Source organism: Amphiprion ocellaris, chromosome 7 (genome assembly GCF_022539595.1).
Source record: "Amphiprion ocellaris isolate individual 3 ecotype Okinawa chromosome 7, ASM2253959v1, whole genome shotgun sequence".
Taxonomy (NCBI): Eukaryota; Metazoa; Chordata; class Actinopteri; family Pomacentridae; genus Amphiprion; species Amphiprion ocellaris.
The window spans coordinates 29,935,335-29,960,363 of record NC_072772.1 but is presented as its reverse complement, the minus strand read 5'-3'; the positions used below and the strand labels follow the sequence as shown (position 1 = coordinate 29,960,363).

Below are 25,029 nucleotides of genomic sequence, written 5' to 3'. Positions count from 1 at the left end.
GAGCGTGCTCATTAAGCCGTGGAGGAGGATTCGACTTTTCCTCTCTGAATCCGAGAGGAGCAGCGTGGTCTGAAACGGAGAGGCAGATATTGTTGAATAAATAAGCTGATGCATCAGGGCACTGTTGCTGCACAAAGAAGGTCAAGGTAAAGGCATCGGAGAGAGCTTTGCAAAATCTACAGACAGAAAAGATATATATAATAGGACAGTGCAATAAAAATAATAGCTTTATGATCGGATATATAAAAATGGTTTACGTTCAGAGAAAACTGCTTGTAAGGACCAGATCTAAACTATGATTTTTCGAATAAATGTCAACCTTCACAGTCTGATTTCAACAATAAGACTCCATATGACGCAGGAAATCAATGGAAAAGCTATTAGGGAGGCAGCATACAAGTCACTAACAGTGAGAATAGTAGTTATCGGAACTAAAACACACACAAAAAGAGCACTTTAAATTATTTCTGTGGATGATTGCAGTTTCACCTCCCCGACCCATCAGCAACAAAAGCATATGACAAATACAAGATATTTAGTGTTACTGTTTAATGTTATACAGAGTATTTTAGGGATTATTTTGTACACATAAAGGAAAAGAAGCACAACATCCCAATAGTGTTTTCCTTTGTATTTCCCACATTGTCTCCACAGGAAGATGCAAGGGATTAGCCATGAGTAACTGCTGTTAAATCTAAAAGGTAAAAGGCAAAACAATACGCTCGCCGGTTTTACAAAGGGATTACTTGGAAATACAAAAAAAATTATAAAAGCAAAGTGCCGAGATGTACTACAGTACTAAATCTGTACAACAAAAGACAGAATGTTACAATAAAAATAAGTGTGCAGTATATGGCATTGTGCAATACAGTACATTACAGTTATGGCAAATATATGAAAGATAAAGTTAGACACTACAAATTATGGCTAAACATGCTCAACAATCGAGGAGTTTCACAATAAAAGCATATGAAATACAACAAGTCATACGAAACTACATGAACATACCCCTTCGAACGATTTCATGGCTAGGTAGCAACAACAAAAGGCAGAGATATTCACGTCTATGGGTAACAAAAAGAAAAGGCTGACAGTCAAAACAATCTCGACTGATTAAACTGCTCATAATTTCTGCTGATGACGGCCTTTCCAACTGCATCAGACTAAATCAACTGACTAATCACAAGCACTGCAAGTATACTAAAAAATAATGGCGTCACAGAATACCGTAGTATTTATACACGTTTTTGAGTTTATGTTATTTGACTTAAAAACATATTTTAGCAGCAAGTAAAAATATTCTATCAGGAAACAAATATTTCACAGTATGTAATGACAGGTGCAAATAATGATTCAGAAATAATATTATGAAAGTTAATAACATTGAACACTATTTTCAGAGCAGAAGAAAACTGTAGTGGAAAATAAATGATTGTGCAACAGATTTTAGGTAAGTTTGCAAAGCTTCTTTTTGTTTTTTTGTGATTTGATCAAACGTAGTAATTTCAAAAATGTCCTGTATGTAAACACGTTGTTACCATTAACCAATAACTTCCGATGATCATGAAACGTCTCGTCAGCTGTGTGGGATCTGTGACAAAATACCTGGCAGAGCTTTTCACTCACATAATACTGCTGGTGAATATTGATGTCGGATGAAAATGGATCATAAAACCCAAACAGGAAAATCCTGCAATTTCACAATGAGAATAAAATGGAGCCCTACTCAGATTCCTGGATGCATCAGGCAAACACTTTACATTATGTTGCACTGAGGATTATGTTCTCCATAATGGCAGCATATTAAAATGCCTGTTCCTGGAAGGCCAAACTAAAGTTGCCTGACTCCCTTGTACAGCTTAAAAAAGGCATGGGACTAGAAATGACCAGACTAAGAAGTGGCATTATGCCATCTTAGCGGGACGGAGGCATTGGGGCTTAGCCATCTACCCTCTACAGTCAATGGCTACTGAGTTGCCATGGCCAGACTGCTGAGCTCTCTCTAATTGAGGCTGCAGCAGCTCAAATAACTGATGGTTTTACCCTCGCCGGGCATTGGGGCAGTGTCATTGTTATCCAGCTTGTTCTGCTTGGCCTCTCGAATGAGTTCGCAGGCCAGGTCGAGGAAAAGTTTCTCAACATTGTCAGACTCTTTGGCTGACGTCTCCAGATAGAGCATACTCTGAGCATCGGCAAAGTCTTCAGCCCTCTGCCTGAGAACCTCTCTCTTCTCTGCCAGGTCTATTTTATTACCTGGAAAACACACAACATTCTTCTGTCAGCAAATGTAACAAATAGGAGTCTTCTTGCATTACAACTTATCTTTCTGAGCAACAGTCTCACTGAATGGTGGTGGGTGCGTGTGTACTGTGACAGATGGAAATGGAGGTGTATGTGTGTGCACACTGTGTGGGATGGATTTGAGCAAAGACTATGGATTTGAGCCTTGTATTCTGAGCAAAAATGCTTGCTTTCTCAGAAATGAGAAAAAAAATGAAGAAATTACACAACACAAAACTGTTTTAGTGTTTGACAAATCTATTTTAAAATTACTGTGAACTGAGGTCAGATAAGATAAGCTCTTATTAATCCCACAACAGGGTAATCTGTAGTGTTACAGCAACAAAGGAGATGTGCAAATGTACAGGAAACATCAGCAGAAAACAAACATGCTAAAATATTACCTCTGTGCAATAAACACACGATTTATTCCACTGTATACATTACATACATACATTTTATTTTCTTAGAAAATGCATGCCTTTGCCATGCTCCTACATTATGTTTATATTTTTAAGGTATATTCTTCTCTTATGTTTAGCTATATGTTTTGTACTGTTTATATTTCTAAGACTTTGACTGGGAACAACTGTAACAGAAGCTGTTTCCCCTCTGGGATCATTGAAGTAGTCATGATTCTGATTCTGATTAGTCTGGTTGATATTGTTAAGATTCTTTCATATGTGTAAATTCAGATTGGACAGACTTCTCTCAACATTTAAAATAACAATATTGCACTTATCTATATGTTTTAAAAAAAACTATCATATTGCTTAGATTTTTAGATAAGTAGAAATACTGATATTGAACTGATTTTATCTATATTGCACATATTCTTACATAAGTAGAAAATCCTGATATTGCACAGACTCTTGTATATGTTGAGAAATTGATATTTTAGCGAGTTTTTAAATGTACAAAATCTCCATAATGCACAAGTTTGAATGGGTTTATGTCTGATGACACTGACAATAAAATATTTAGTTGGTGAAGCAGAAAGTAATGCTTGCTTACCGACTAATATAGTCACCACTTGGTTGTTGGCATACTGCTCAATCTCCCTCAGCCACTCTGGAAGGCACCTGAAGGAATCCTCACAGGTAATGTCATACGTAAGAATGAGGGCGTTGGCACTACGGTAATAACTCTGAGTAATGGAGCGAAATCTCTCCTGTCCAGCTGTGTCCCATATCTGCAGCTGGAAAACATAATAATATGTAAACTCAGTAACTGCAATAAATGCACACACTTTTACATTTCATTTTTTTTAATGCTGTTGTACCTTGACCTTCTCCCCTTTGATTTCCACAGTTTTAATCATGAAATCTACTCCAATAGTAGCCCCTTGTCCAGGTGGGAAAAGGCCCTAAAATCAGAACCCACATTTAAGATCTAATGCTGTCATTCAAATAATTATATCTACAAACTTGTAGACACACACACAAGTACAAACCTGAGTGAAGCGCCGGACGAGACATGTCTTCCCAACTCCAGCATTTCCTATCAGAACTATTTTGAACAGGTAGTCATAATCTTCCATGCTCATACTAAACTGTGGAAAATAAAGAAACAAAATAAACAGGTGGTGAGGAAAGGCTTTCACAGTAAATCACTTTGTCAGATTAAAGTGTCTCTAGATCATGTCCTGGCACACATCACTGGCACAATTCTGAATTCCTAAAAGGAGACAGCGAAGATGCTGATGAAACCACCAAACTGTTGTGAAACTGGCACACGGGGCCGCATCCTCAGAACACAGATCACAGCTGACATTTCACCTGAAAAAGCTTCTCCAACGCATACGAGAGAGGCTGCGAGTGACATATGCCCTAGTTTAGATCTTCTTGAATTTAGCTCATTTGCACAAACACATTGGTTGCACTGGAACTGCAATTTTGTTAACTCCTCACTTAAAGCTAAAGTCTCATTTTAATCTAACACCCACATATTTAGCACTCACATGAATGATAAAATACATGTTTTATGCATTTGTGTTTTGTCCTTTATGCCACACCATTAGAGCTTCACTGGAAGTGGTTCACTTTTAGAAAAGCAGACGTTTCTGTTTCACTTCTCTACTATATTTCCCATTTTTGCATCATATAATATGTGCACAACGTGACTTTCCTAATATTGTTGGCTTAGCTGCAGTTTTATAGGCCGTGCATCACTTTTGGCTGATCATGGAGCCACAGGAGATAGACACACTGCTAAGATGAAATATATAGCCTGCAGAAAGCACAAATATGAAGCTAAATGTTCTCTGTTTCTGTGCTTAGTGTCCACTCTACGCAGCGGCACGACAAATTTATGTAAACATGAATAATAACATATAATTTTAGCACTACAGCACCGTTACATCTGATCGCTACAAGCATAGTGAATCAGACCTATACGTACTTAAAAACTAAACATAACCGCAGTGAAATAAGCATTTTAAGCAAGCAAACTGTTGCTTGCGAGAACATGTGAATCCCTGACTGACAATCGTGATCCAGAGGACCATATTCTGGGGCATCCATTTAACCCTCGCTTGCATAAAAATGAAAATTTTCCCCCGTGTCGCATTTCAAATCTCGCCTTTTTGAACAGATTCAAAGCAGAATAAATTAGTAGCATCCTGCGCGTATTTAATCTCAGTTCATATTACACTTGTTTCTAGTAATGTTGCCTTTTCAGCCTGAGTTGATAGCCATTAGGGCGAAGCTAGCAACAGTAGCAACTAGCAGCTACCGTGTGATTCTAGCCATTTTGGCACAATCTGCAGATGCAGGAGGGGGAAAAATCACAGTCAGCCCTGCGCATCGAGCCACGAAATAGTTTGCACTTACCAAAAACACGGGGAGATCCCCGGACCTCTGACTACTTGGCGTACATAGGTCACCTCTTCAAATGGGCAAAGCCGCTGCTGGGCAGGGCATAATTCCTCCGGCTGTGTATCCTCAGCAGCTCAGCAGCAGCAGCAGCCTGACTGATAGAGGAGGAGGAGGAGGAGGAGGAGGAGGAGGAGGAGGAGGACTGCACTCAATGATGTCATCAGTTCACATGCAAAGTAACTCACTGCATTTACTCACTTACTATACTTCACTGCTGTTCTGCAAGGCTGCAATTTAAGCATTTTATTTCCTCAAAGCGGGCAGTTCTATTCTAATGCATTCTGTAGACTTCTAAGTCCTTAACAATCCATATACATGCCAACTCTGTAGCCAGTACTAACTCTGCAGGGAAATAAACAACTGATCAGCTTCTTACTTGTTATATAACTTAGCCAAAAACTAAAGTTGCAATAATAGCATGGCAGAAGACCCTAACCTACTACGAACAAGTTTAAATACTGAGATTAAGACCACACATAGTTATTTATTATATGCATCTACCTGAGTATTTTAAATTTTAGTGTTTATAATCTTTCAAAAAATGATATCTAACTATAAAAATATTAACGCTAAGAACCTACAGTGTCGTCCATTGTGAAAGATTCATCTAACAAACTTAAATATTAAGGCTAAGACTCCACAGTGTTATTAATCATGGAGATAAATCGACCCTATTTAGATATAAATAGGGTCGATTTAATATAAGTATAAATATAAAACACCCTACAGTATTATTTATTGCGGAGTTCAGCCTAGCTAATTTAAATATCAAGGCTAAGACCCTGCAGTGCCATTAATAATGGAGAGTAGCCTATTTTAGAACTAAGATGTATCCCTGCAAAAAATACACATGAAAAACAATAAAAATACATGAAAACAGCACAGTTAGCATCGAATTATTGCTATAACGTACAGAACTAGCCTACTACTAGACTATTGATAACTAAGACCCACTAACCTGGTGGTCATTCGGTACAAGCTAGCTAGCATTAACTTTTTTTTAAAGCTACTAGTAACGAAAGTAATAGTCCCGTTGCTTACCGTGAGCCTCTTTAAGTGTACTAGCAAGTATTTTCAATAACAAGTGTGCATAAGAGTGTTGTTTATTGGCTATTTCTAACAAAATCAACGTAAAGCCAACACTTTCGTGACTACATGTAAAGTTTTGTCGTCTTGCGTTGGTTGCTAGGAAACAGAATAGGCGGAACCGAAGCTCTTCCTGTTTGTTTTGCCCGGACGTTTCATTCGGTTGCACGGCATGCCCTTGACTTCCTACGAGAGGTGATACCCGACAAGCAGGAACAGGCAACCGGGAGGTCACTAATAATTCTGAATCGAAGGGTAATTTTGTCGCCATGGGGCTCTTTCCAGACGAGGGAAAGTCTCTCCCTCCTCCCAGAATCGCCAACAGGAATTCGGTGTGGCTGGCTGGAGTCGGCTGGTTCTCCGCGATGCTGCACAATGCTATGAACCACAGGCCGCCGCTAAAATCAGGTTAGCATGCTAGCTGCTTATCAGGCTTGTCTGCGGAGCTACGCTTTTATTTTTTCAACATATTTCACAGTTAATCAAAAATCAGCAAAGAAAGCCCCACTGTGGACACGGTGCATTTAAGAAAGAGTCCACTTGTTGTTTTATAGCAGAGGAATAGCTTATGTTATGACTGCTTCTTAGCATGCTCAGTGTGTGTTTTTAGCCAGTTCCAGTAATCTTAGAAAACGCCTCTAATTAAATAGGGTAATTATTAAAAGTCCTCAAATGTTAAGTAACTTACTGCCTCATATACAGTGCAATAAAAAACAGGAAACGCTTTAATGTTAGGTAAACATTGACCAGCAATCTCTCTGTGGTCTGTGTTACAGTACTCAATAGTCATTGTAGTCCTCATTTAAAGCTTAACTATATACCTAATTTGTTTACAGTCTACTGATGCTCTGTTTATGTCTCTATTTTAGTTTTAAATTCGACTCAGTTTCAAAATTCATCTAAAAAGGCCTATAAACTTAAAAACTTCTTCCTCTTTATTTTGAAAGTGTTGTCATGTTTTTGTGCCTTAAACAGTTGTATGACACTTAATATTTTCCTTTTCAGGTGTTCATCGGCAAGTCCTCCTGGCAACGATTGGTTGGTTCATCGGCTACCACATTACAAAATATGAAAATTACACTTTTGCCAAACTTGATCGAGATATGAATGAGTACATCAGACATCACCCAGAGGAATTTGCAGAAAAGGGTAAGACAGTTTTCAGTGTTAATGCTCTAACATAAAGCACAAGAACCAAACTGTACAGCTTCCTTTGGGTGTGATGTTGATGCACATTTGTAATTGTCTGTTATATGTTTCAAAAAGGATGGGGAGGCTACATATTTGCAATAAAGGAAATAATATCACTGATAGTTTACTGATAGAAAATCTCTGTCAAAATAAATAGATGGATTTTGTTATGCATTGGGTAACATTTGGTCTGGAAAGCGCAGTGTTTGATTTAATGTCTGTATATCAAAAAATTTAAAAAAGTATTCATTCAAACTGAACATTTGTCAGTCATGACTAGTCTCTCTGGATAGATTTCATGATGTTTTCATTCTATATGCATGTGCTGGTATTGTAGTGCACAGAGTTATGTTTTCTCTCCATATTTTACCAACACTAACAACAATTATGTGCTGATCACAGGTCAGACTCTTATGAGAGTTTAAAATCCCCATGCTGTGCAATTTGTTGTGCCATTTCTGTTCAGTTTGAGTAGAACATTGAATGTGATCCAAATTTAAAACATGCTGGCCAGCGTACCATATGTATTTAATCAAATTGTTTCTCTCCTGTTTCTTTTATCTCATCAGAAAAAAAGACCTTCGCAGAGATTGTCGAGCCTTTCCATGCTGTGCGCTAAGTTAAGTGTCAGTGGCTGCTCACATGAAAGAGGGAGGGAGAAAGAACATTTGCAGACCATCACCGGTCTTGTGCAGCCTTTTTTTGCAATCTTCCTGTCATATATTGTGTGAGATATAGCTATGTAAATAAAAAAAATACCTAAATTCAATTTTCTGACTGAAGTTTTCCTTATTTGAGAAAATGGTAAGCTTTATATGCTGTGAAGTTGAGTTTTATACATAAACCAAGGTGAGGAAACTGCTCTTGTTCTTCATAATCCAAAAAAAAAAATGCAATATTGTGATTATAAGAGGGGCTATTATACTTAACATAAAATAAAGACAGGTGATCAGTTTTGGCAATGCACATTTATTGCATATTCATGAAGTTAGAAGCATGACCTCACTGAATGTAAACAGTTCAGACATTTGAGATGTTCTGGCGACTTACGCCACACTTATAAAAACAGCAGATAGTTTAATGTTCACATATTTTATGTTTTGCCTTTAGTTTGCCACTCCAATTATGTCCATGTATTTCTCTGTGAGGCTCTGACTCTTCTTGGTGAGGTCACCCAATACAGAAAACAGTCCTTTCAGGTGGAAGCGAAAGAGAGCTTCGGGATCTGCGTCCAACAGCGGCTCCAGGGTCTTGCTGAGTGCTGAGTTCTTCTTGGCCTTGTGGTCGTCCAGGGGGATCAAGCCGCTCTCCGCTGCGTTTCGTATGGCCTTGAGCATTAGGTAGTTGTCGTACAGGTCTCGGCAGGTCTCCTCTGCGGCATCACAATCCCATAGCTCGTCAGAGGGCAGATCTCGCAGCAGACTTGGCAGGAGAATCGTCTGCTCCATGTCACTGACGGCTAAGCTGTATCGTCTCAGAGCCAAGAGGAGGCTGTTTTTGTTGTATCTGGCTTCGGCAGGCTGCATGGTGGATGGTGGTCAGCTGTTCCTGTGCTGTTGTGGCAAACAGTTGGAGGCAGTGTGCAGTGCAAAGAAGTGAGAGCAAATGCCAGAGTTTATATGGTGAGCCCAGGTGGGATGATCAGTAAAGTTGCGTAGTAGCATCGTCCGATACATTTAGGAACACTTTGGGTGCTATTCGCAGTCAAACCTTATCTTTATTTGATTTACACACCCACAACCCACAATGTCTGACTACTGTGCCCCAGAGTAAACCCCTGTTGAAACATTAACCATGCAGACCATACATTTGAATGACCTTGACATAAGAGAATTGCAGGATTTGATATTGATTTTTATATGTCCAAAAATAAGTAATGTTAAACTGTGATCCAAAGTAAAGAATCTTATCCTAACCTTGTGATTTGGAAGTTACTGAACTCTCGGATCTACTGTTGTCTGCTTGTACACAAAGACATACAAACAGAACTTGTATAAGTAGTCTCAAAAAAACAAATTAGGCTGATCATGATGCTGGTTTAAAGGGAGGCCAACACTGGATTACATAAAACCAAACTGGCCTCAGTGCAAACATTTATTTTTGGATCAAACTACATGACAGCTAATTATCGGGTTATTTTATAACAACTGTTTTTTTGTACACAAATGCAAATGAAAGCTTTGCAGACAGTCTGTCTCTTGGCACACTCTCTTTAGACCATAATTTGGTAAAGTAATAAAATGTATCAAGAATTCTTGTGCTTCCAAAATTGCATATTTGAGCTCTTTTAGTCATCGGGTGTTTAAATTATGTGATCTTCAGTTATCCATTGACCTTCCAGTAATGATGCTATGCTTGATCATTATGTATTCTAACTTTCTTCATCCACAGTTTTCTAACATTGCCTGCACAATTTGCAACAAGAGTATGTAGCAAATTTTGTGCAGTCACAGAAAAACAGATGCCATCCATTTAAAAAAAAAAAAGAAAAGTCTATTATGTACAATGCAGAACCTGCTGTTAATTCTACATCTTAATCGGGTGAAGAATTTAAGAATCCTGTGCCAGTGTGAGGGTTATTTTTTAGAGAAATGTATCCTCACACTGGCATAGTGTTTGCTTACCATTCTGTTTTTAACTTGTAGTAGCTTTCATGCAGATCTTACAAGATTAACATCACAAAACAAAGAATATACAATCCCAGTGAGTGTCATAGGCTGACATACTAAGTCAACATGGAGCATTTTAAAAAATATTTTGTGAGAAATTCACATTTCATTTTGGCAGTCCTCAACTGGACTAGTAAGAGTTAAATTGTGAATTCAAAATATGCAATTCTAAATGAAAATCAACTATAGATTTACAAAAAAAAAAAAGAATCCCAACGCTGTTGAGACATTTTGGACCAAAGAAACCATCTCTGCTTCTCTCTTTGTGCCTGACAGTTCTGCAAATGTAGAGATTTCCTGCTCAGAAAACTCTTCAGGTGATCTTTCCATCTTTCTTCGCACCATCTGCTTGAACCGTGATGGGACCCAGGAAGCAGACTGGCGTCTCTGCACCAACACATCTCCTGTTAAAGCGTTTTAAACCTTAACAAAACTGAGCGAATCCGGGCGAAAAGTGTGACAGCACAAGCAGAGGAAATAGAAGCGGGTAAATTCTCTGTTTTCCCTCTGGCAGACATGCAGAGTTCAGGCCCTGCTCAGTCAGTCAGTTAATTCTTTGCAGTCTGAGATGGGACTTGGCTCTTCATCAAGTGCACGTAGTCAATTACGCAACACTCAATGCGATCTCAACTCCCCAACTTCCAGCTCATTGATCTGCCACTCAGTTCACATCTTTTTTCCGTTGACCCAAGACAATGATTTCCAGGACATGGGTGAGATCCATCATCTTAGTGAGCATTTCCATGATGTCAGGATGCTCTCTGGCTCCAGTGATGAACTCCTCCAGCGTAAGCTCACCTGAGCAGATAGTAGAAAAGGCGAAAAGGGCATTTTACACATTTTAAATAATACGTGGATCATTCTTATTCATTTCACTCTATACACCCAAAGCCCTTGGACATCATAGGTCATAGTAGCATCATTACCAACTAAGAAAGCTGCTGTTATGTACAGGGCTTATATCATTACATTCGAATTTATTCACTACCTTCTCCGTTGACATCGATTTTCTCATATATAAGGGTCACAATCTCCTCTGGAGGGATTTCATAACTTCTGGTGATATCCTGAATAGCCTGAAAGAAGAGTTTAAAGGGGTTAGCTGAGGAGAAACCTGCAGCGGATTATCAGTTTAGTGCAGCGCTGTGCTTCTTCTTCATTCACAGGCTGCATGAAAGAACTCTGTAACTGATGAGTAACATAACGAGCAAACAATCTTTAAAAAAAAAAAAAAAAAAAAACAGCTCTATAGTATTTGAACTACTCCTTTTGTTAGCCAGAACTGTACGGCAAAATGGAAGCGTTTCACCGAAAGTAGGTCATGATTGAATCTTACTGGTGAAAAGTGTTATAACACAGTTAATAACAAGGGAAATGGTGTCATATAACCAGGACATGACTGGTTATATGCCACCTTTTCATGACTTCTGACTTATTTAGTCAGTGAAATGGGTTATAGCGAAGGCCGTAATTAGACTAGGGCCCAGAGAAGCCCCTTGATTGAGTGTTATGTCTAGTTCATGACCTTATAAACGCTTTTTCTTCAGAGCTAAGCTTCACAATTCATGGAACTTGCTAACTGCTCAGTTCCTCAAATGTTAAAGTCTAAGTCTGAAGCATTCAAATGAAAAATATACTGTACCTTAAATATAGTCTCCAATTCCTCCTTGTCAATTTTCCCGTTTCCATCTTGATCAAAGAGTTTGAAGTACCATTTTAATTTCTGGTTTATTTCTCCTTTCAGCAGTAAACTTATGGCTGCGATGTATTCGACAAAGTCTATATAGCCATCCTGTAGGAAAGACACACAGAAAGGACTGTAAATCTTTCCAAATTGATTTTGTTTGTTATTCAGAATTAAATCATTTAGCAGTTTATTATTGTATGCAAAAGCTGCAGGGGGAATGCAGTTCTAAGGAAGGTATAGCAGATATTAACACTAAATCGTGTGCTTCTAATGTAAGGCTGTTTGTCCTATGTGGTATGAAGGAGTAAACAACTTAGAGTAGAGTTTTAACCTCGGTTGATCCCGCTTTAAATGTCAGAGTCTACCATAATCTCAAATCATTCCCTTAAGAAATGTCACACCATTTGCAATAATAATAATCCTTGAATCTTTAACTGCAAAGTTAGTTGCTGGCTGTGACACCAGGGACAGATCAGATTTATTAAACAAGGTCAGAGACCGTGCAACTGTCTGGAAAATTGTCGTTTTAAAAAAAATATAATAGCACACAATCCATATTTTCCTGAGCAGAATAGGATGAATATCTTGCAGGTGTTTTCTTACCCCATCCATGTCGAAGGTGAAGAAGACCTGGTCCACATAGCTGCTGGCCTCCTCAGTCATCCCATTCATTTCCAGCATAGTCTTGAGCTCAAAGAGCGTGATGAGCCCTGAAGGAGATTCCCTCATGAACTTAGTGTACCAGTGGTGCATGTCCTCCTCCAGGATATCATCCAGGTTGGAGCCGTGGGCACCCATTATTCCTCCAGAAAGGCTGTGTGATTTTTGTCCAGAATCCTGTCGAGAGCTGGTGTTTTAACGGAGGCCAGAGAGGACTGGATATGAGCTGCGGCTCTGTAGCTTCATGCAACGACCGCCTTAATCTTTAATTCTTAGGACTGCCAAAAGGAGAGATAACCCCTTAATTGGATAAGTGCAGAAGTCTTCCTAGAACCTCAGGGCATTGCATGTTCAATGACTGAGGAGAGGTTGGATGCCAGGGTGATGGGATTCATGCGGAAACAAAGGAAGTTCACGCAGGTTTGACCTCTTGGCCTTTAGATAAATGCCCGCTTTAACCAAGGACATGATGGTTCCACAGCTGCCATGGAATTAAGAGACAAGGTTGCGCTTTTTTTAAAATGAAAGTAGAATATTTAAATTCTATTTATCTGCCATTTTGTTTTGCATTTTTAGTGTGATTCATTCAATTTTTTGGTGAGGTACTTTAAAATCATATTTCATTATATCTACAGATAAAACATCTAATTTGGCCCACATAGCTGTTCCCACGTAAAGGTGATCACAAACCCCTGGGATTCCTCTGGAAATGATCTTAGGACATTCCTCTCAGAACTGACTTAACCTCTTTTTAAAACATAACCAGGGTGTTTCTATGCTTTCACACATTAAACCTCTTATGATTTATTGCATAAAGGTGTTATTATTATTATATACAAAATATAGTGCTAGATTGTATGTGTACAATGAATAAGCAGGGGGGAAATGTACATACATGCCCTTTTCTTCCCAAGACTTAATAATGTAGGTTTTTAATTTTATGCAGCAAGTTATAAGCATTAATACCTGATATGTGCAGGGTCTTTAGCTTTAAAGAATTTTCAAAGGTACATTTAACTAATGTGTTCTGTTTTCTTTAGTATGAGTGTACATGCAGGTATATATACATATATAAATTGAATATTATACAAATATTTAGGAAACTGGAAATTATCAATCAGTAATTTATGGAAAAGGAATGGGATTAAATAAGTGTTTATTTACTTCTTCCCACTCCTTTTCGAATATGTAGACCTAGTCCAGAATTGTAATTGTGGAATATTACTTTTGCTTTACGATTTTGTTTTGTATGCATGTGTATGGATATGTATGTATATGTGTATGCATGTGTATTTATGTTTATGTTTATGTAATATTAATTCCTTGTTTACTTGGCACTTGATTTTACATATTCAAAATAAGTATCTCAATCAATCAATCAATCAATCAATCAATCAATCAATCAATCAATCAATCAATCAATCAATCAATCAAAAGTCGAATGTAAAGGAGCAAAAATGTCATTTTGAAGGCTCACTGCACTTAATTCCTAAACATGCTTGTTATTCTCACAATGACAAGGATGATGAAAACAGTTGTGACACAGCAATAGCTAAATCTAACATATAATATAAATAGATAAATTATAAAATCGCCAGTCTAATGACCCCAATTTAAACACTATGGTGTTTATTGGTTTTATTAATTATCCTGACACAAACAAGGAATTACTGCAGCTCTTCAATCATGCTTATAAAGCTAAAAGTAGCTGCTAATGCAGTATTACATCATCACCTACATGTGGAATCTGTCAGAAATGTTGCCACTTAATTGGGTTTTTCACACAGTTTTTAATCTTTGAACACCAGTGCAGGAAACCCCCTGCACACACATCTCATTATGGATCGATACACGTTTAACCAGCACTGTTGACCCATGACAGACCTGAGTGTGACCTATCTCAGAGGATCACGCAGAGTTCGGCAGAGGCTTGACAGTAGTGGCTGCTATTTAAAACAACAAGGCTATCAAAGCTCAGAGAGCTTATTATGTACTTAATCTGGCTTTAGACGATTAACTGTTCTCAAAATAGGATCGAGAAAGATGGACCACAGCCGACTACAGACAACACAGGCAGCTAGCAACTATTAGGTTTTCACAACCAGAATCCATGTTGCTGCACAGTTCCACACATAATCTGTCAGCGCTGCCAACAGATTAAGAAAACTGTTTACTTTAACAGCAAAGAGCAGCTTAGGTGAATTGAAGTTGTCTAGTCTGAATCAATAAACCGAGTCTGAACAGAAATGTGCCTCATTTAGTTCAACATTTGCAATATTTGAAGGTTTCAAAGAGCAGATGGCGTGATTTGGTTTTATGTACAGTATTATAAACTGTCGAAATCCCCGGATCCCACTTATGCCCTGCCTGTCAAACTTGACCTTTTGACCAGCATGTGACAATCATGCAGCGAGGACATTTGACTGCACATGAAAACTCATTTCCCCTTTACAGAAATAAAATGTAACCCAGGAGAAAAAATAGCTCAGTATTTCTCTCCATGTACACTATTATGACAAAATTCATCTCACATGATATTCCTTTTTCATCAAATTGTGTATTTTCAGAATAGAATAGAAATACTTTGTTGATCCTCGAGAGGAAAATTTAGCTGTTACAGTAGCAAGCAGAAAGAAGCGACCACAACCACAATACAAATAAATAACAGAATAGTCAATATTACAACAACATGAAGTCCTCAATTAATCTTGTCTTTCAGTGAAATAAAAAATACTAAAACCAGGCAGGCAATGTTTTTATGTGTGCTGTTATCTGAAAGATAAGTACTGCAATGTAAGTAGAATTTCCACACCAACCTCATGTGTTTACACCACATGAATTGTGATCTTGATGTCAGTTGTAAAAAGGATAATAAACTAGTTAACCTGTCAAAGAACGACTGTAATAACTTTTATGCTCAGACAGATAATGTCCTCTATTTGAGAAATAAATCTTGTAGACTGCCACCAGGTGAAGAAAGGACTAATGACCAGGCTGTGGAAGAATGACTGTTCATGTCCAGACAATTTGGCATCCACATTAATCACAGCTGTAATCTCATTAGATGGCCGACATGTTGACATGAAGACTGCCAGAAAACAGAATGAAATCTGACGTAAGGACTGAGTTCTATTTGATAAAAATGTGTGAATGATGCGCCACCATTCTAATTAACTGCAACAACTTGCTGCCTGTTGTACTTAAGCGGGAAAAAAAATCTATGCAAACTCTGGATTGTTCTCTGCAAAAAGAGCCACAAAAAGCAAGCAAGGCACAGAGAAAAAAAACAAAGGAACTGTTAGTTGCATGTGTGACATGGACTCCCTCTACTGTTCAACCGTGTGAACACAGGAGGTCAATGAGGACAATCACTACAGTATATATATTGCAAATAAAACCATACAGAAATGTAAAATGTGTTGCAGCTGGTGATAAAATACACAAAGCAGGAATTATTTGTGTATAGACACCATAGTTTATATGGGCCTGCATTTAAAGATGAATGCGTGAGACTGACCTTCCTGCACTAAAGCTGATTATCCTGTAGTGTTTGTTGCTGTCTAGGCAAATGTGTCAGCTGCGTTCCAGTTCCGGTTTACAAATCAAGCGGGATGACGCAAAATAGTGGCACAGATATGCAAATTGAAACATTTGCATTAAGAAAATTAAGAAAACACTTCACAGCAGCTTTTTTTTCCTCCTGTACAAACGGTCATACATGAAATCACAGTGATAAGCGAGGGAAGGAATATAAAAAATAACAGCAGTGACATTTAAATCAATACTCTTGCACAAATATACACAATAAAATCTCAAATGGAAAAATAAAAAGCAGTTTTTTAAAACCCGTAGAAGCTCTAAATTTTGTTGTCGTTCTCTTGTGGATTAAGCCACTTAGTTCGACGGGAGACAGGTGCCCTTTTAACCTGATAAGTCCTGCACACATAACACACAATGCGGTCATCCACATGACAGATGTACATCGTGTTTGCGCAACTTTAGCTTCCTGTGGTAAAAGACGCACCACATTCATACTCATGAGAAAACTGCACGCAAGTCATATGCAGCATCATTCAACTCACTGGAGGTTTAGGACTTGGTCAACGTCTCACATCAATAACAAACAAACCAGGACATGGTGGTTTTCTGAATCTCATCATCACTGTGCTGAGAACATTTTTAGGGAAACAGGATCGATGTACATGGGCCCCGACTCAGCTGACTCATCAGGCTCCTGGTCATAAAGAAACTGTCGAAACACGTTGTAAACCATCTCCCTGCTCAGAGTGAAGTTTCTCAGCTGATCCTGCTGCTCTTCAGGCAACAGAAACGTCAGCTTGTAGTCAGCGATGACTGAACCATTCCTGAGGAGGAAGTCAAACAAGTTTAACAAACAAAACCCGCTGATTTCATGTAGCAGGTCGCAAGATATAGTTTATAACCACTGGATGTGACGTGTATTTACCTGAAAGCAAGTATTTCAGCTTTGGTGAAGTATCGCCCTAGAGCAGGAGAGGATCTGTAGAGGTCAGCCATCTGGATGGGGCAGGTTAAAGCATGCAGAGGCAAACAGTGAGAGGGGAATGTTTTTGGCTGATACTAATCTACGTACAGTATACAAAAGAAGTGGGCACCACACTGTGAAATGTCGTTTAAATGTAGAAAGATTCAGAATTATATCACCTTACAGTAACTGCATTACTTGTAAGTTGAGGTCATTAAAATTAAAAAATAATTTACTATAATAAAAATATAGGCCTCACAGTAGGAAGTCAGTACACCTCTCACTACAGAGAGTAAAATTTTTTTTTTTCATTACTTTGTTTGTCCACCTATATTTCTGATGAAAGACTTAATCTGTCTTGGCATGGGAGATAATATTGCTGCATGAATTTCTGGACAGATGTTCTATAATTCTTCAGACTACTGTTTTTATCTGCTCTTTGATCAAGGGAGTTGTCTTGCTTTATGTTTTTCTTTAAAACACCCCAAAGGTGTTCTATTGCATTCCATTCTGGTGACATACTTCCGAGATCAGTTTTTCTTCTCTAAAAGAGAAGAATGGCTTGTTCTCATGTTGGAATATTCCTCTTCTGTCAAGTTTTTGCGGAATGGAAGTGAACTTATCAGCCAGTGCTTTAGTATATCCACAGACATTCCTAGCATGATCCATAAATGTAATTTCCTCTGCACTTTTTGCACTCTTGCAGCTCCATATCATCACACTCCCACCTCTGTGCTTCACTGTCAGGACTGTGCATCCATGTGGTAGAGTTTCACCAAACATGCTGAACCCCATCTCAGCAAAACAAATATATCTTAGCTTCATTTGACTAAAGAATGTGCTCCCAGTATTCACCAGACTTTCTTATGACATTTGGCAAAGTATAATCCTCAAGTTTTATGCCGAAGAGCAAGCAAACATTTTCTTCTTGGACGCCGTCCATAGAGGCCGACATGATGCAATGTCCTTTACATGATAGAGCTATCACAGAAACTCTGATTTCTGCAGATAAGCCCTGTGCCAAGTCTGAGGCCACTGCTCATTTGTTGTTTAGAGCAATATTGCACAAGTGGTACTATGACTCCTTCTATACCCCCTGATTACTGCTGCAATTGTAATTTGAGTGATTTTTTTTAGTTGATCTTCCTGTATCCTCTTCTGTCTTTGTGAAACCTCGCAATCTGATTTTTCAGTTTTTCTGGCAGTTCTTTTCCATTTGGAGTCGTGTTTCAGATATAGATAAACAAAACCCATAGCTTCAAAGATGAGCAAACTTCTCAGGTTCAATTTTGTGTCGCTGATCACAGGTGTATTCACTTAGTTTCTACTTTGAGGCCCGTATTTTCATTATGAGCATTCCAAAATATGCCTTTTTGATTGCTTAGGAGAGCAAACACTCTACTTGTCAACTTACAAACTAAGCAGTTCTTGAGAGGTGATACAATTTTGAGTCATTTGACATTTAAGTAATATTGCACAAGGGTGTATTCAAGTCTGTTTTGTACTGTACCTTCCCCATCACTTAGAGCTCCATTTTTCTGCTAAAGGCTTGAAGTTCAATCCCCAGTGAGAGATAAAAGCAGCTACAGAGGGCTGGCCTTTTGTTTTATTTCTTTTACTTTCACATTCACATTTGCATGATGATAATAGTTGTCACTGCCAGTTCAGGAAGGAGCATTTTCATCAAATAAAACCAGTATATTAAGCCTAGGGTGAAGCAGATCTTAATGTAAAAGTTTTTGACAAACTGGAATTTATACCATCATGCAATTCTTTACTACACTTTTCTGTACACATTATTGTAAGATTTTCATGTAAACACATTGATGTCAAAGCCAGATTAACCACTGGGTCATGTATGCATTCAGTGTGATTGATAGAAAATAACTATTTAAAAATGTTTGCAAGCACAGTCTATAATTTATACAATGTATTTGTACCCATATACTGATTTCTAAACACAAGCAATTATAATAAACATAAATATATAAAGTACACCTGAAATATTATAATAATACAAGTGATCAAACCTTGTTTTGAAGATCTGCAGCGAGTGTTTGGCTTGTGTTGGAGTGAAGGTTTAAAAGCTCCTCTTGGAAGACCTGATTTGGCAACTGGAAGCTCCCATTGAAATAGTGTGGAATTTTAAACAATGAAGGGTCAAACTTGTCATCCACGTCCTCATGGATCGCTGCTTAAAGAGAAACTGGGTCAGAGATTTGAAATTTAAAAACTGCTGTATTGAAATAAAAGAAAAAAACATAGTCAACAAGCCAACTGCACCAAGGTTCTTGTATGAGCGTTGGATTCTGGCCTTTAGATGTCCTTGTAATATTTATGCTTTCGTGTTTGTAAAGTCATTAAAAAGAATTTTATTCTTCTCGCTTCATTCATTCATTTACACTTTAATGAATCTAGTGTAATGTGGCAACCCTTCAACTTTCAAACCAACCCTACCTGAGCACACAGCCAAGGAAATTACAATCACAACAGCGATGAGGACAAAGAGCAAGATGATAATCATCCACAGTTTGACTTTCCAGAAGAGGACCTCATTCAGCTCCTTCTTTACTCTACAGACGGAGCCATTCTAAAAGCAGAATTAAAACAATTTGTCAATAAGTGGACACAGTATACGAAGAATCATCTCTGACACTAATACAGATTTGGTGCCACTTTATATAGCATGATGATAATGTATGTAACATCAAACTGTGACTAAAAATAATTTAATCTCTTGACCATTTTTTAAAAATCAAGTTACCGCTTTTTGTGTAACACAGAAATGGGTGAATATGACACATGTTCAAAAAGTCACAGTTTAACTCTTTGATAATTCAGACCACTTCAGTCCATGTAAAGTGTATGACACTAATACAGATTTGGTGCCACTTTAGTGAGACATAATTCAAGGTAGATGCAGTACTAGGGGCAACTAAAAACTCCATGCAAAGTGCTGAGGCAGAGTAGTTTTGAGTATTTCATGTGTTTATAATTACATGAAGAAACATGAAGAGAAACTGGAATGCATGAAAAATCCCTGACTGAAAAGCTACACTTCCTGTACTCTAAACATAAGAGGGGAATACCAGGGAGCAATAAGTGTCATACCTCTCGAGCAGAGTTTGTGTTTCCCACATTCCTTTGACCTTCTGCTGCATGGTCAACATGCATCGCTTCCCCATTAGCGCCGTTGATCTGACGAAACACAAAATCGAAACAGGTATACGTCAATTTCCTCCTTGTACGATAAAAAGAATTAAGTCATGTCGGGTCAGTGGGTGGATTCTTTCACTTTCACAGTCGCTGAAAGTTTGTGACAAAAACAACCTGTTGCCTCAAAGATGAGAGTTCAACAGAATCTATTCTTGTTCTACAATAGAGACAGCAACAGAACAAACAGAACCAAACCAGCTACCTGAAAAACAAACCTTGATAAAAGCTCACCTGCACATGAACCAAAGCATCCGTTTCTGTTGCTTCAGGATTCCTATTGGCCACATGTTCACCATTATTTACTGTCACCTGGGAGATGGCAAATATTTAGAAATATTATTATGAAACACTGAACAACACCGTCTGTTTTTTCTTCATGCTTGTTTTTGCAAAATGACAACGATACTTGCTACATAGGGCTGTGACTAAAGGCTGTTTCTATTTCGTATCACAACGAATTTACATGTTATAATTAATAATGTGTAAAGTTTGCTTTCTCAGATGAAATCACACTATAAATAACACTATATGGTCTTAAAACCAATATTTAAAACTGTTAATACCATCAGTCATGTTCTTTTTTCTACTTGAAAGCATTTCAACGTAACTGCTGTTGTTTTAAATGTGCTATATAGAAAATGAGGACTTTACTTGATTTCCTGTCACACAAGGAAGACAACAATTAATCAGATTCAAACAGCTGGACTTACTGATGTTTGACACTTTTGCTCGAACTTTAATTTCAACGTTTAATCTGGAAATATTATTGTAAAACACTGAACACCACCATGGAGGTGTTTTCTTTGCAAAATGATCATGATGTGACTAAAGATTAATTCTAACTCACTCAGATAAAATTACACCATAAATAACACTATATGCATAAACTTGTTAGGTTTATTACTGACATCAACAATATTCTTTTTTTTTTTTTTTTTTTTTACAGTAAAGCACTTACGCTGACCATTAGAAAAGCCAAACATACTGATTTTTGGCACTTTTATGCAAACATTTAATTAATTCTTAAAATAACTACTGATTAATTCTGTCAGTCAGCTTAATTAACTCAAGGTTTCAGCTCTAATGTTACCTAGCAACAGAGTAAATGTAGTAGGCAGCCTTGCAAAGTAATATCATAAACGTTTATGATATTAATTTGCAAGGCTACCTACTGTATATACTATATACGGGTTTTTATGTCTTAAATAAGTCACTGAAGAGAGATCGATGGAAAGAAAAGTTACGCTTCCTTTATTTCAAGCATAGGGGGAAATATCAAGGAACAACAAGTGCCTTACCTCTTGAAGACAGTTTGTGTTTCCCACATTAGTTTGACCTTCTGCTGCAACAGGCATCACTTCCCCATTACCTCCGTTGATCTGACAAAACACAAAACCACAGGGGGCATTCATCCTTTTCCTTCCTTTCCTGGAATAGAATAAGTCATCTCAGGGTGGTGGGTGGATTCTTTCACTTTGCAAAATGCTGATGATGTTGGTGACATAGAGCTGCGGTTTGAGATTATTTCTATTTTTGATGAGCATCTTGATCACTTTCTCTGTTCTTCATCTTCTTGTTTTGTCCATGAAACATCAGAAGCTGGGAAATAAGCAACAATTTCACAAGGAGGATAACTCTTCAATTTAATTTCAAACCCAAACATGTAAAGCTGGCTATGGCATGAGTAAGAAAAAGAAAATTTCACCTTAAAAAAGCTGGACATGGTAATTATCTAGCACTTTTTTCTTGAATCTTTATTCAAACATTTATTTACATATCAAAATATCTACTTTAAGTAGGCCAATTCATTAATTAACTCGTGGTTTCAGCTCTGATGTTACCTGGGAACAAAATAAATGTAGAACGGGTAAATATTTGGGAATGTTACTATAAAATGCTGAATACGAAATATAGCATGATGATAATGTATGTAACATCAAACTGTGACTAAAAATAATATAATCTCTTGAGCATTTTTTAAAAATCAAGTTACCGCTTTTTGTGTAACACAGAAATGGGTGAATATGACACATGTTCAAAAAGTCAGAGTTTAAGTCTTTGATAATTCAGACCACTTCAGTCCATGTAAAGTTTATTGTCCTGTAAGTAAGAAAAGGCAAATATAACATTCAAAAAGATGGAAATAAATGTTTGCCTCTTGTTTTCTTAAGCACTGATTCAAAAAATGTAACTGAATAAACAGCTACAGAATAATTGTCTGTCAATGAGTTAATTTATTTTGTATTTTATAAAGATATCCTATTACATGCAGTAGGTTGGCAAAATATTTGGGAATACTACTATAAAATACTGAACCATGAACCATCAACAAGGCATTTTCCACAAGTTTACACAGCCTTATGTTCACTGTGTGATAAAACACTGTAAATCCAAACATGTAAAGTTTACAATCAATATACGTAAGAAAACCTCCCCATTGCAAGAGCTAGAAAATGTGATTTTCTGACACTTTTTCTTACACCTCAGTTAAACATACAATTATGTAAATATGTTTCATTAACGGTCTATGAGCTAATTCATGAATTAACTGATGGCTTCATCTCTAATGTTGCCTGTGAAAAAAACACAGATGCAGGTTGTTGGCAAATATTTAGGAATATGATTATAAAATACTAAACACAACCATGAAAGCTTTGTTTTTGATGTCAATGTATGTTACTTTATTAATCAGTTTCTCTTTTAATCAAGTTAATGCTTTCTGAAAAACAGAAATTGGTGAATATGACAACACTTGACAAAGCTAGAGGTTAAAAAAAAGGATTTTTTTCATGTTCAAAAAGCTGGAAAAGGAGAATATTTTGCTTTTTTGCTTTAACTTTTTGTAATTGATTATATAAACATCTGTTTAATTCATTGTCAGTCACTAATTAAGGGATTGTTTTAAGCTCTAATGTTACCTGTGAAAAAAGTAAATGTAGCATATATGGTAAGTGGGGAACTATTTAGGGCTATTACTTTATGACAAACACAACGATTTTGGTTTTGGCAAAAATAATGATAATGTGTATTATTTTACTCATGACCTTCTCTCTTAATCAAGTTTATTTTTTTATACAAAACAGAAATTGGTGAAGTTCATAAAGCGAGAGGTTAAAAAATGATTTTTTCACATTCAAAAAGCTGGAAATAGTGAATTTTTAGCATTTTTTGCTGCAACTTTTAGTCACTGATTGTGGAAATATCGGTTTAATTCACTGTCATTCATTATTTAATACATGACTTCAGCTCTAATGTTACTTAGGAAACATATAAATACAGTACTGGCAGTAGGTAGTTTATCTTGTGTGCAAATTAGAATATTAATTATGATGATGATCATAATAAGGCTCCTTGAATTAGACAGATAATTGAACATAATTTTAATTTTCCATTAACTTACCCGTTCATTAGAAGAATTTGCAGCTTCGTCGTCCACATATGATTTAATAACTTGCAGCTCGGTGTCCATGCTGCTATCAGAAACAAGCAAGAAAATCCAAACGCGGAAGTGGCTGTTCTAACTTTAAATGTTCAGAAATCCCGCAGTGTCGACGGGCCGTAAACGTCTCAGCTGCGGTTTAAAATAAAGGCAACAAAAAACTGAAATAAAACAATAAACTCGGAAAGTTCACATCGTCGGAACCGAAAAGTTTGGTCCTTCTCTGCTTCGTCTCTGTGACTTTTCCTTCTTCCAGGCGGCAGGTGAATTTCTTAAAGTTTCGGGGGAGTGGACGGAGGAAGGCGGAGAGAAGAAGAAGAAACGAAGGAGGAAACTTCTCCAGAAAGACGAACGAACGTGACACAACTCCGGTGTTTCATGGATTGCACACTATTAAGAACTAAAGCAGCCTCATTGTTAAGCAACGTCGATGATTTAGCAGGAATTAAAGATGAAAAACTTACTTTTTCTCGCTCTGCAGCTGCTTTGGAAGTGGACTTCTTCCCACGTGATCCGGTTATTTATTCCCAGGTGTCCTTGAGGAGTTTTATGATAAATAAATATTTGCGCAGCTAAAGGAAGATGATTCAGAATGGCTGCTGTCAAATGTTTACCTGCAGCTGGTTTCAATTTATTTATGACGGAAAGTTCCAGCTTCGGTGTTATGAACCCATTACTTTAATTAATTTAATATTTTAGGTACATTAAAGTAATAGTAAAACAGCCATAATTATCAACCAAATTAAACATGAATTTATGACCCAGCTATTTATACAATAAACTATGAATTAAATGTCAAAATATTTAACTTTATTATTAATTAAAAATCTGTTTATACCAAGGACTTGTGTGAGTAAAGCAAAAGTTATTTTGACACAAGAAAAACATTCAAGTTAAGCTGTATTTCAGGATTAAAGTACAAATTTATACGGATCTGAACTGTTATTATAGGGGCCACATTAATTTTGGGATCAAGCAAGTTTAGACCCTTAATTTTTTGCATTTTGTTGATTTTTTTATGCACCAAATCATTGAAAAAATGTCTTCATTTATACAAAAGAAAACATCAAAATTTACTTACCAAGTGGCACTTTAGAATAGACTGATTGTAACGCATTGACTACATATAATCTCTATATTATTTTCAAATATTAATTTTCCAGTAGATCAACTGTTCATATTTAATATTATTCCAACACACATACATGCACGACTTCTGTTCCCGTTTGTGTCTTTTGTTTTTGGCACAATAACCTCTTTAATTGTGCATGTGGCTCCTTATTTATTTTTAATTTGTTTTACATCATCATAAATTAATTTAATTACTTCATAATCACAAAAATTAAGAGGGATGTATAGCTGAAATATGCCTGTGGTTGCAGCTTTTGTTTGTCACCAGTAGCGGCCGACAAAATCAACAG

General features: G+C 37.1%; 5 protein-coding genes across 7 annotated transcripts; 1 reads left to right on the top strand and 4 right to left on the bottom strand.

Annotated features, from left to right (window-relative positions):
- Window positions 1-534: 534 nt before the first annotated feature.
- rab30 (RAB30, member RAS oncogene family) lies at window positions 535-6,326 on the bottom strand. 2 transcript variants are annotated; one of them, XM_055012494.1, is made up of 6 exons: window positions 6,198-6,326; window positions 5,108-5,251; window positions 3,734-3,827; window positions 3,563-3,646; window positions 3,295-3,478; window positions 535-2,253 (listed from the first exon to the last, which is right to left on the bottom strand). In XM_055012494.1, exons 3-6 carry the CDS (start codon window positions 3,824-3,826, stop codon window positions 2,003-2,005), a joined length of 612 nt encoding a protein of 203 aa, XP_054868469.1. In that variant the 5' UTR covers window position 3,827; window positions 5,108-5,251; window positions 6,198-6,326; the 3' UTR covers window positions 535-2,002. The 2 variants fall into 2 exon arrangements, with proteins under 2 accessions (XP_054868469.1, XP_023118514.1); XM_023262746.3 differs by having other exon boundaries at window positions 3,734-3,832; window positions 5,112-5,251; window positions 6,198-6,323.
- Window positions 6,327-6,400: 74 nt separating this feature from the next.
- ndufc2 (NADH:ubiquinone oxidoreductase subunit C2) lies at window positions 6,401-8,202 on the top strand. Its single transcript, XM_023262748.3, has 3 exons — window positions 6,401-6,650; window positions 7,248-7,391; window positions 8,003-8,202. The coding sequence occupies exons 1-3, from the start codon at window positions 6,512-6,514 to the stop codon at window positions 8,050-8,052; spliced, it is 333 nt and encodes a 110-aa protein (XP_023118516.1). The 5' UTR covers window positions 6,401-6,511; the 3' UTR covers window positions 8,053-8,202.
- A 180-nt stretch (window positions 8,203-8,382) lies between these two features.
- Window positions 8,383-9,316, bottom strand: thrsp (thyroid hormone responsive). Its single transcript, XM_023262782.3, has one exon. The coding sequence runs from the start codon at window positions 8,957-8,959 to the stop codon at window positions 8,540-8,542; it is 420 nt and encodes a 139-aa protein (XP_023118550.1). The 5' UTR covers window positions 8,960-9,316; the 3' UTR covers window positions 8,383-8,539.
- A 151-nt stretch (window positions 9,317-9,467) lies between these two features.
- Window positions 9,468-13,859, bottom strand: guca1c (guanylate cyclase activator 1C). The gene is made up of 4 exons (XM_023262783.3): window positions 12,393-13,859; window positions 11,745-11,894; window positions 11,091-11,178; window positions 9,468-10,900 (listed from the first exon to the last, which is right to left on the bottom strand). Exons 1-4 carry the CDS (start codon window positions 12,585-12,587, stop codon window positions 10,764-10,766), a joined length of 570 nt encoding a protein of 189 aa, XP_023118551.1. The 5' UTR covers window positions 12,588-13,859; the 3' UTR covers window positions 9,468-10,763.
- Window positions 13,860-14,219: 360 nt separating this feature from the next.
- On the bottom strand, window positions 14,220-24,102 carry LOC111563623 (TPA-induced transmembrane protein homolog). 2 transcript variants are annotated; one of them, XM_055012493.1, is made up of 8 exons: window positions 23,570-24,102; window positions 21,468-21,768; window positions 20,401-20,478; window positions 20,065-20,151; window positions 19,411-19,543; window positions 18,984-19,144; window positions 16,915-16,985; window positions 14,220-16,813 (listed from the first exon to the last, which is right to left on the bottom strand). In XM_055012493.1, exons 2-8 carry the CDS (start codon window positions 21,579-21,581, stop codon window positions 16,609-16,611), a joined length of 849 nt encoding a protein of 282 aa, XP_054868468.1. In that variant the 5' UTR covers window positions 21,582-21,768; window positions 23,570-24,102; the 3' UTR covers window positions 14,220-16,608. The 2 variants fall into 2 exon arrangements, with proteins under 2 accessions (XP_054868468.1, XP_023118542.2); XM_023262774.3 differs by having other exon boundaries at window positions 21,468-21,548; window positions 23,570-24,100.
- Between the last annotated feature and the right edge of the window lie 927 nt (window positions 24,103-25,029).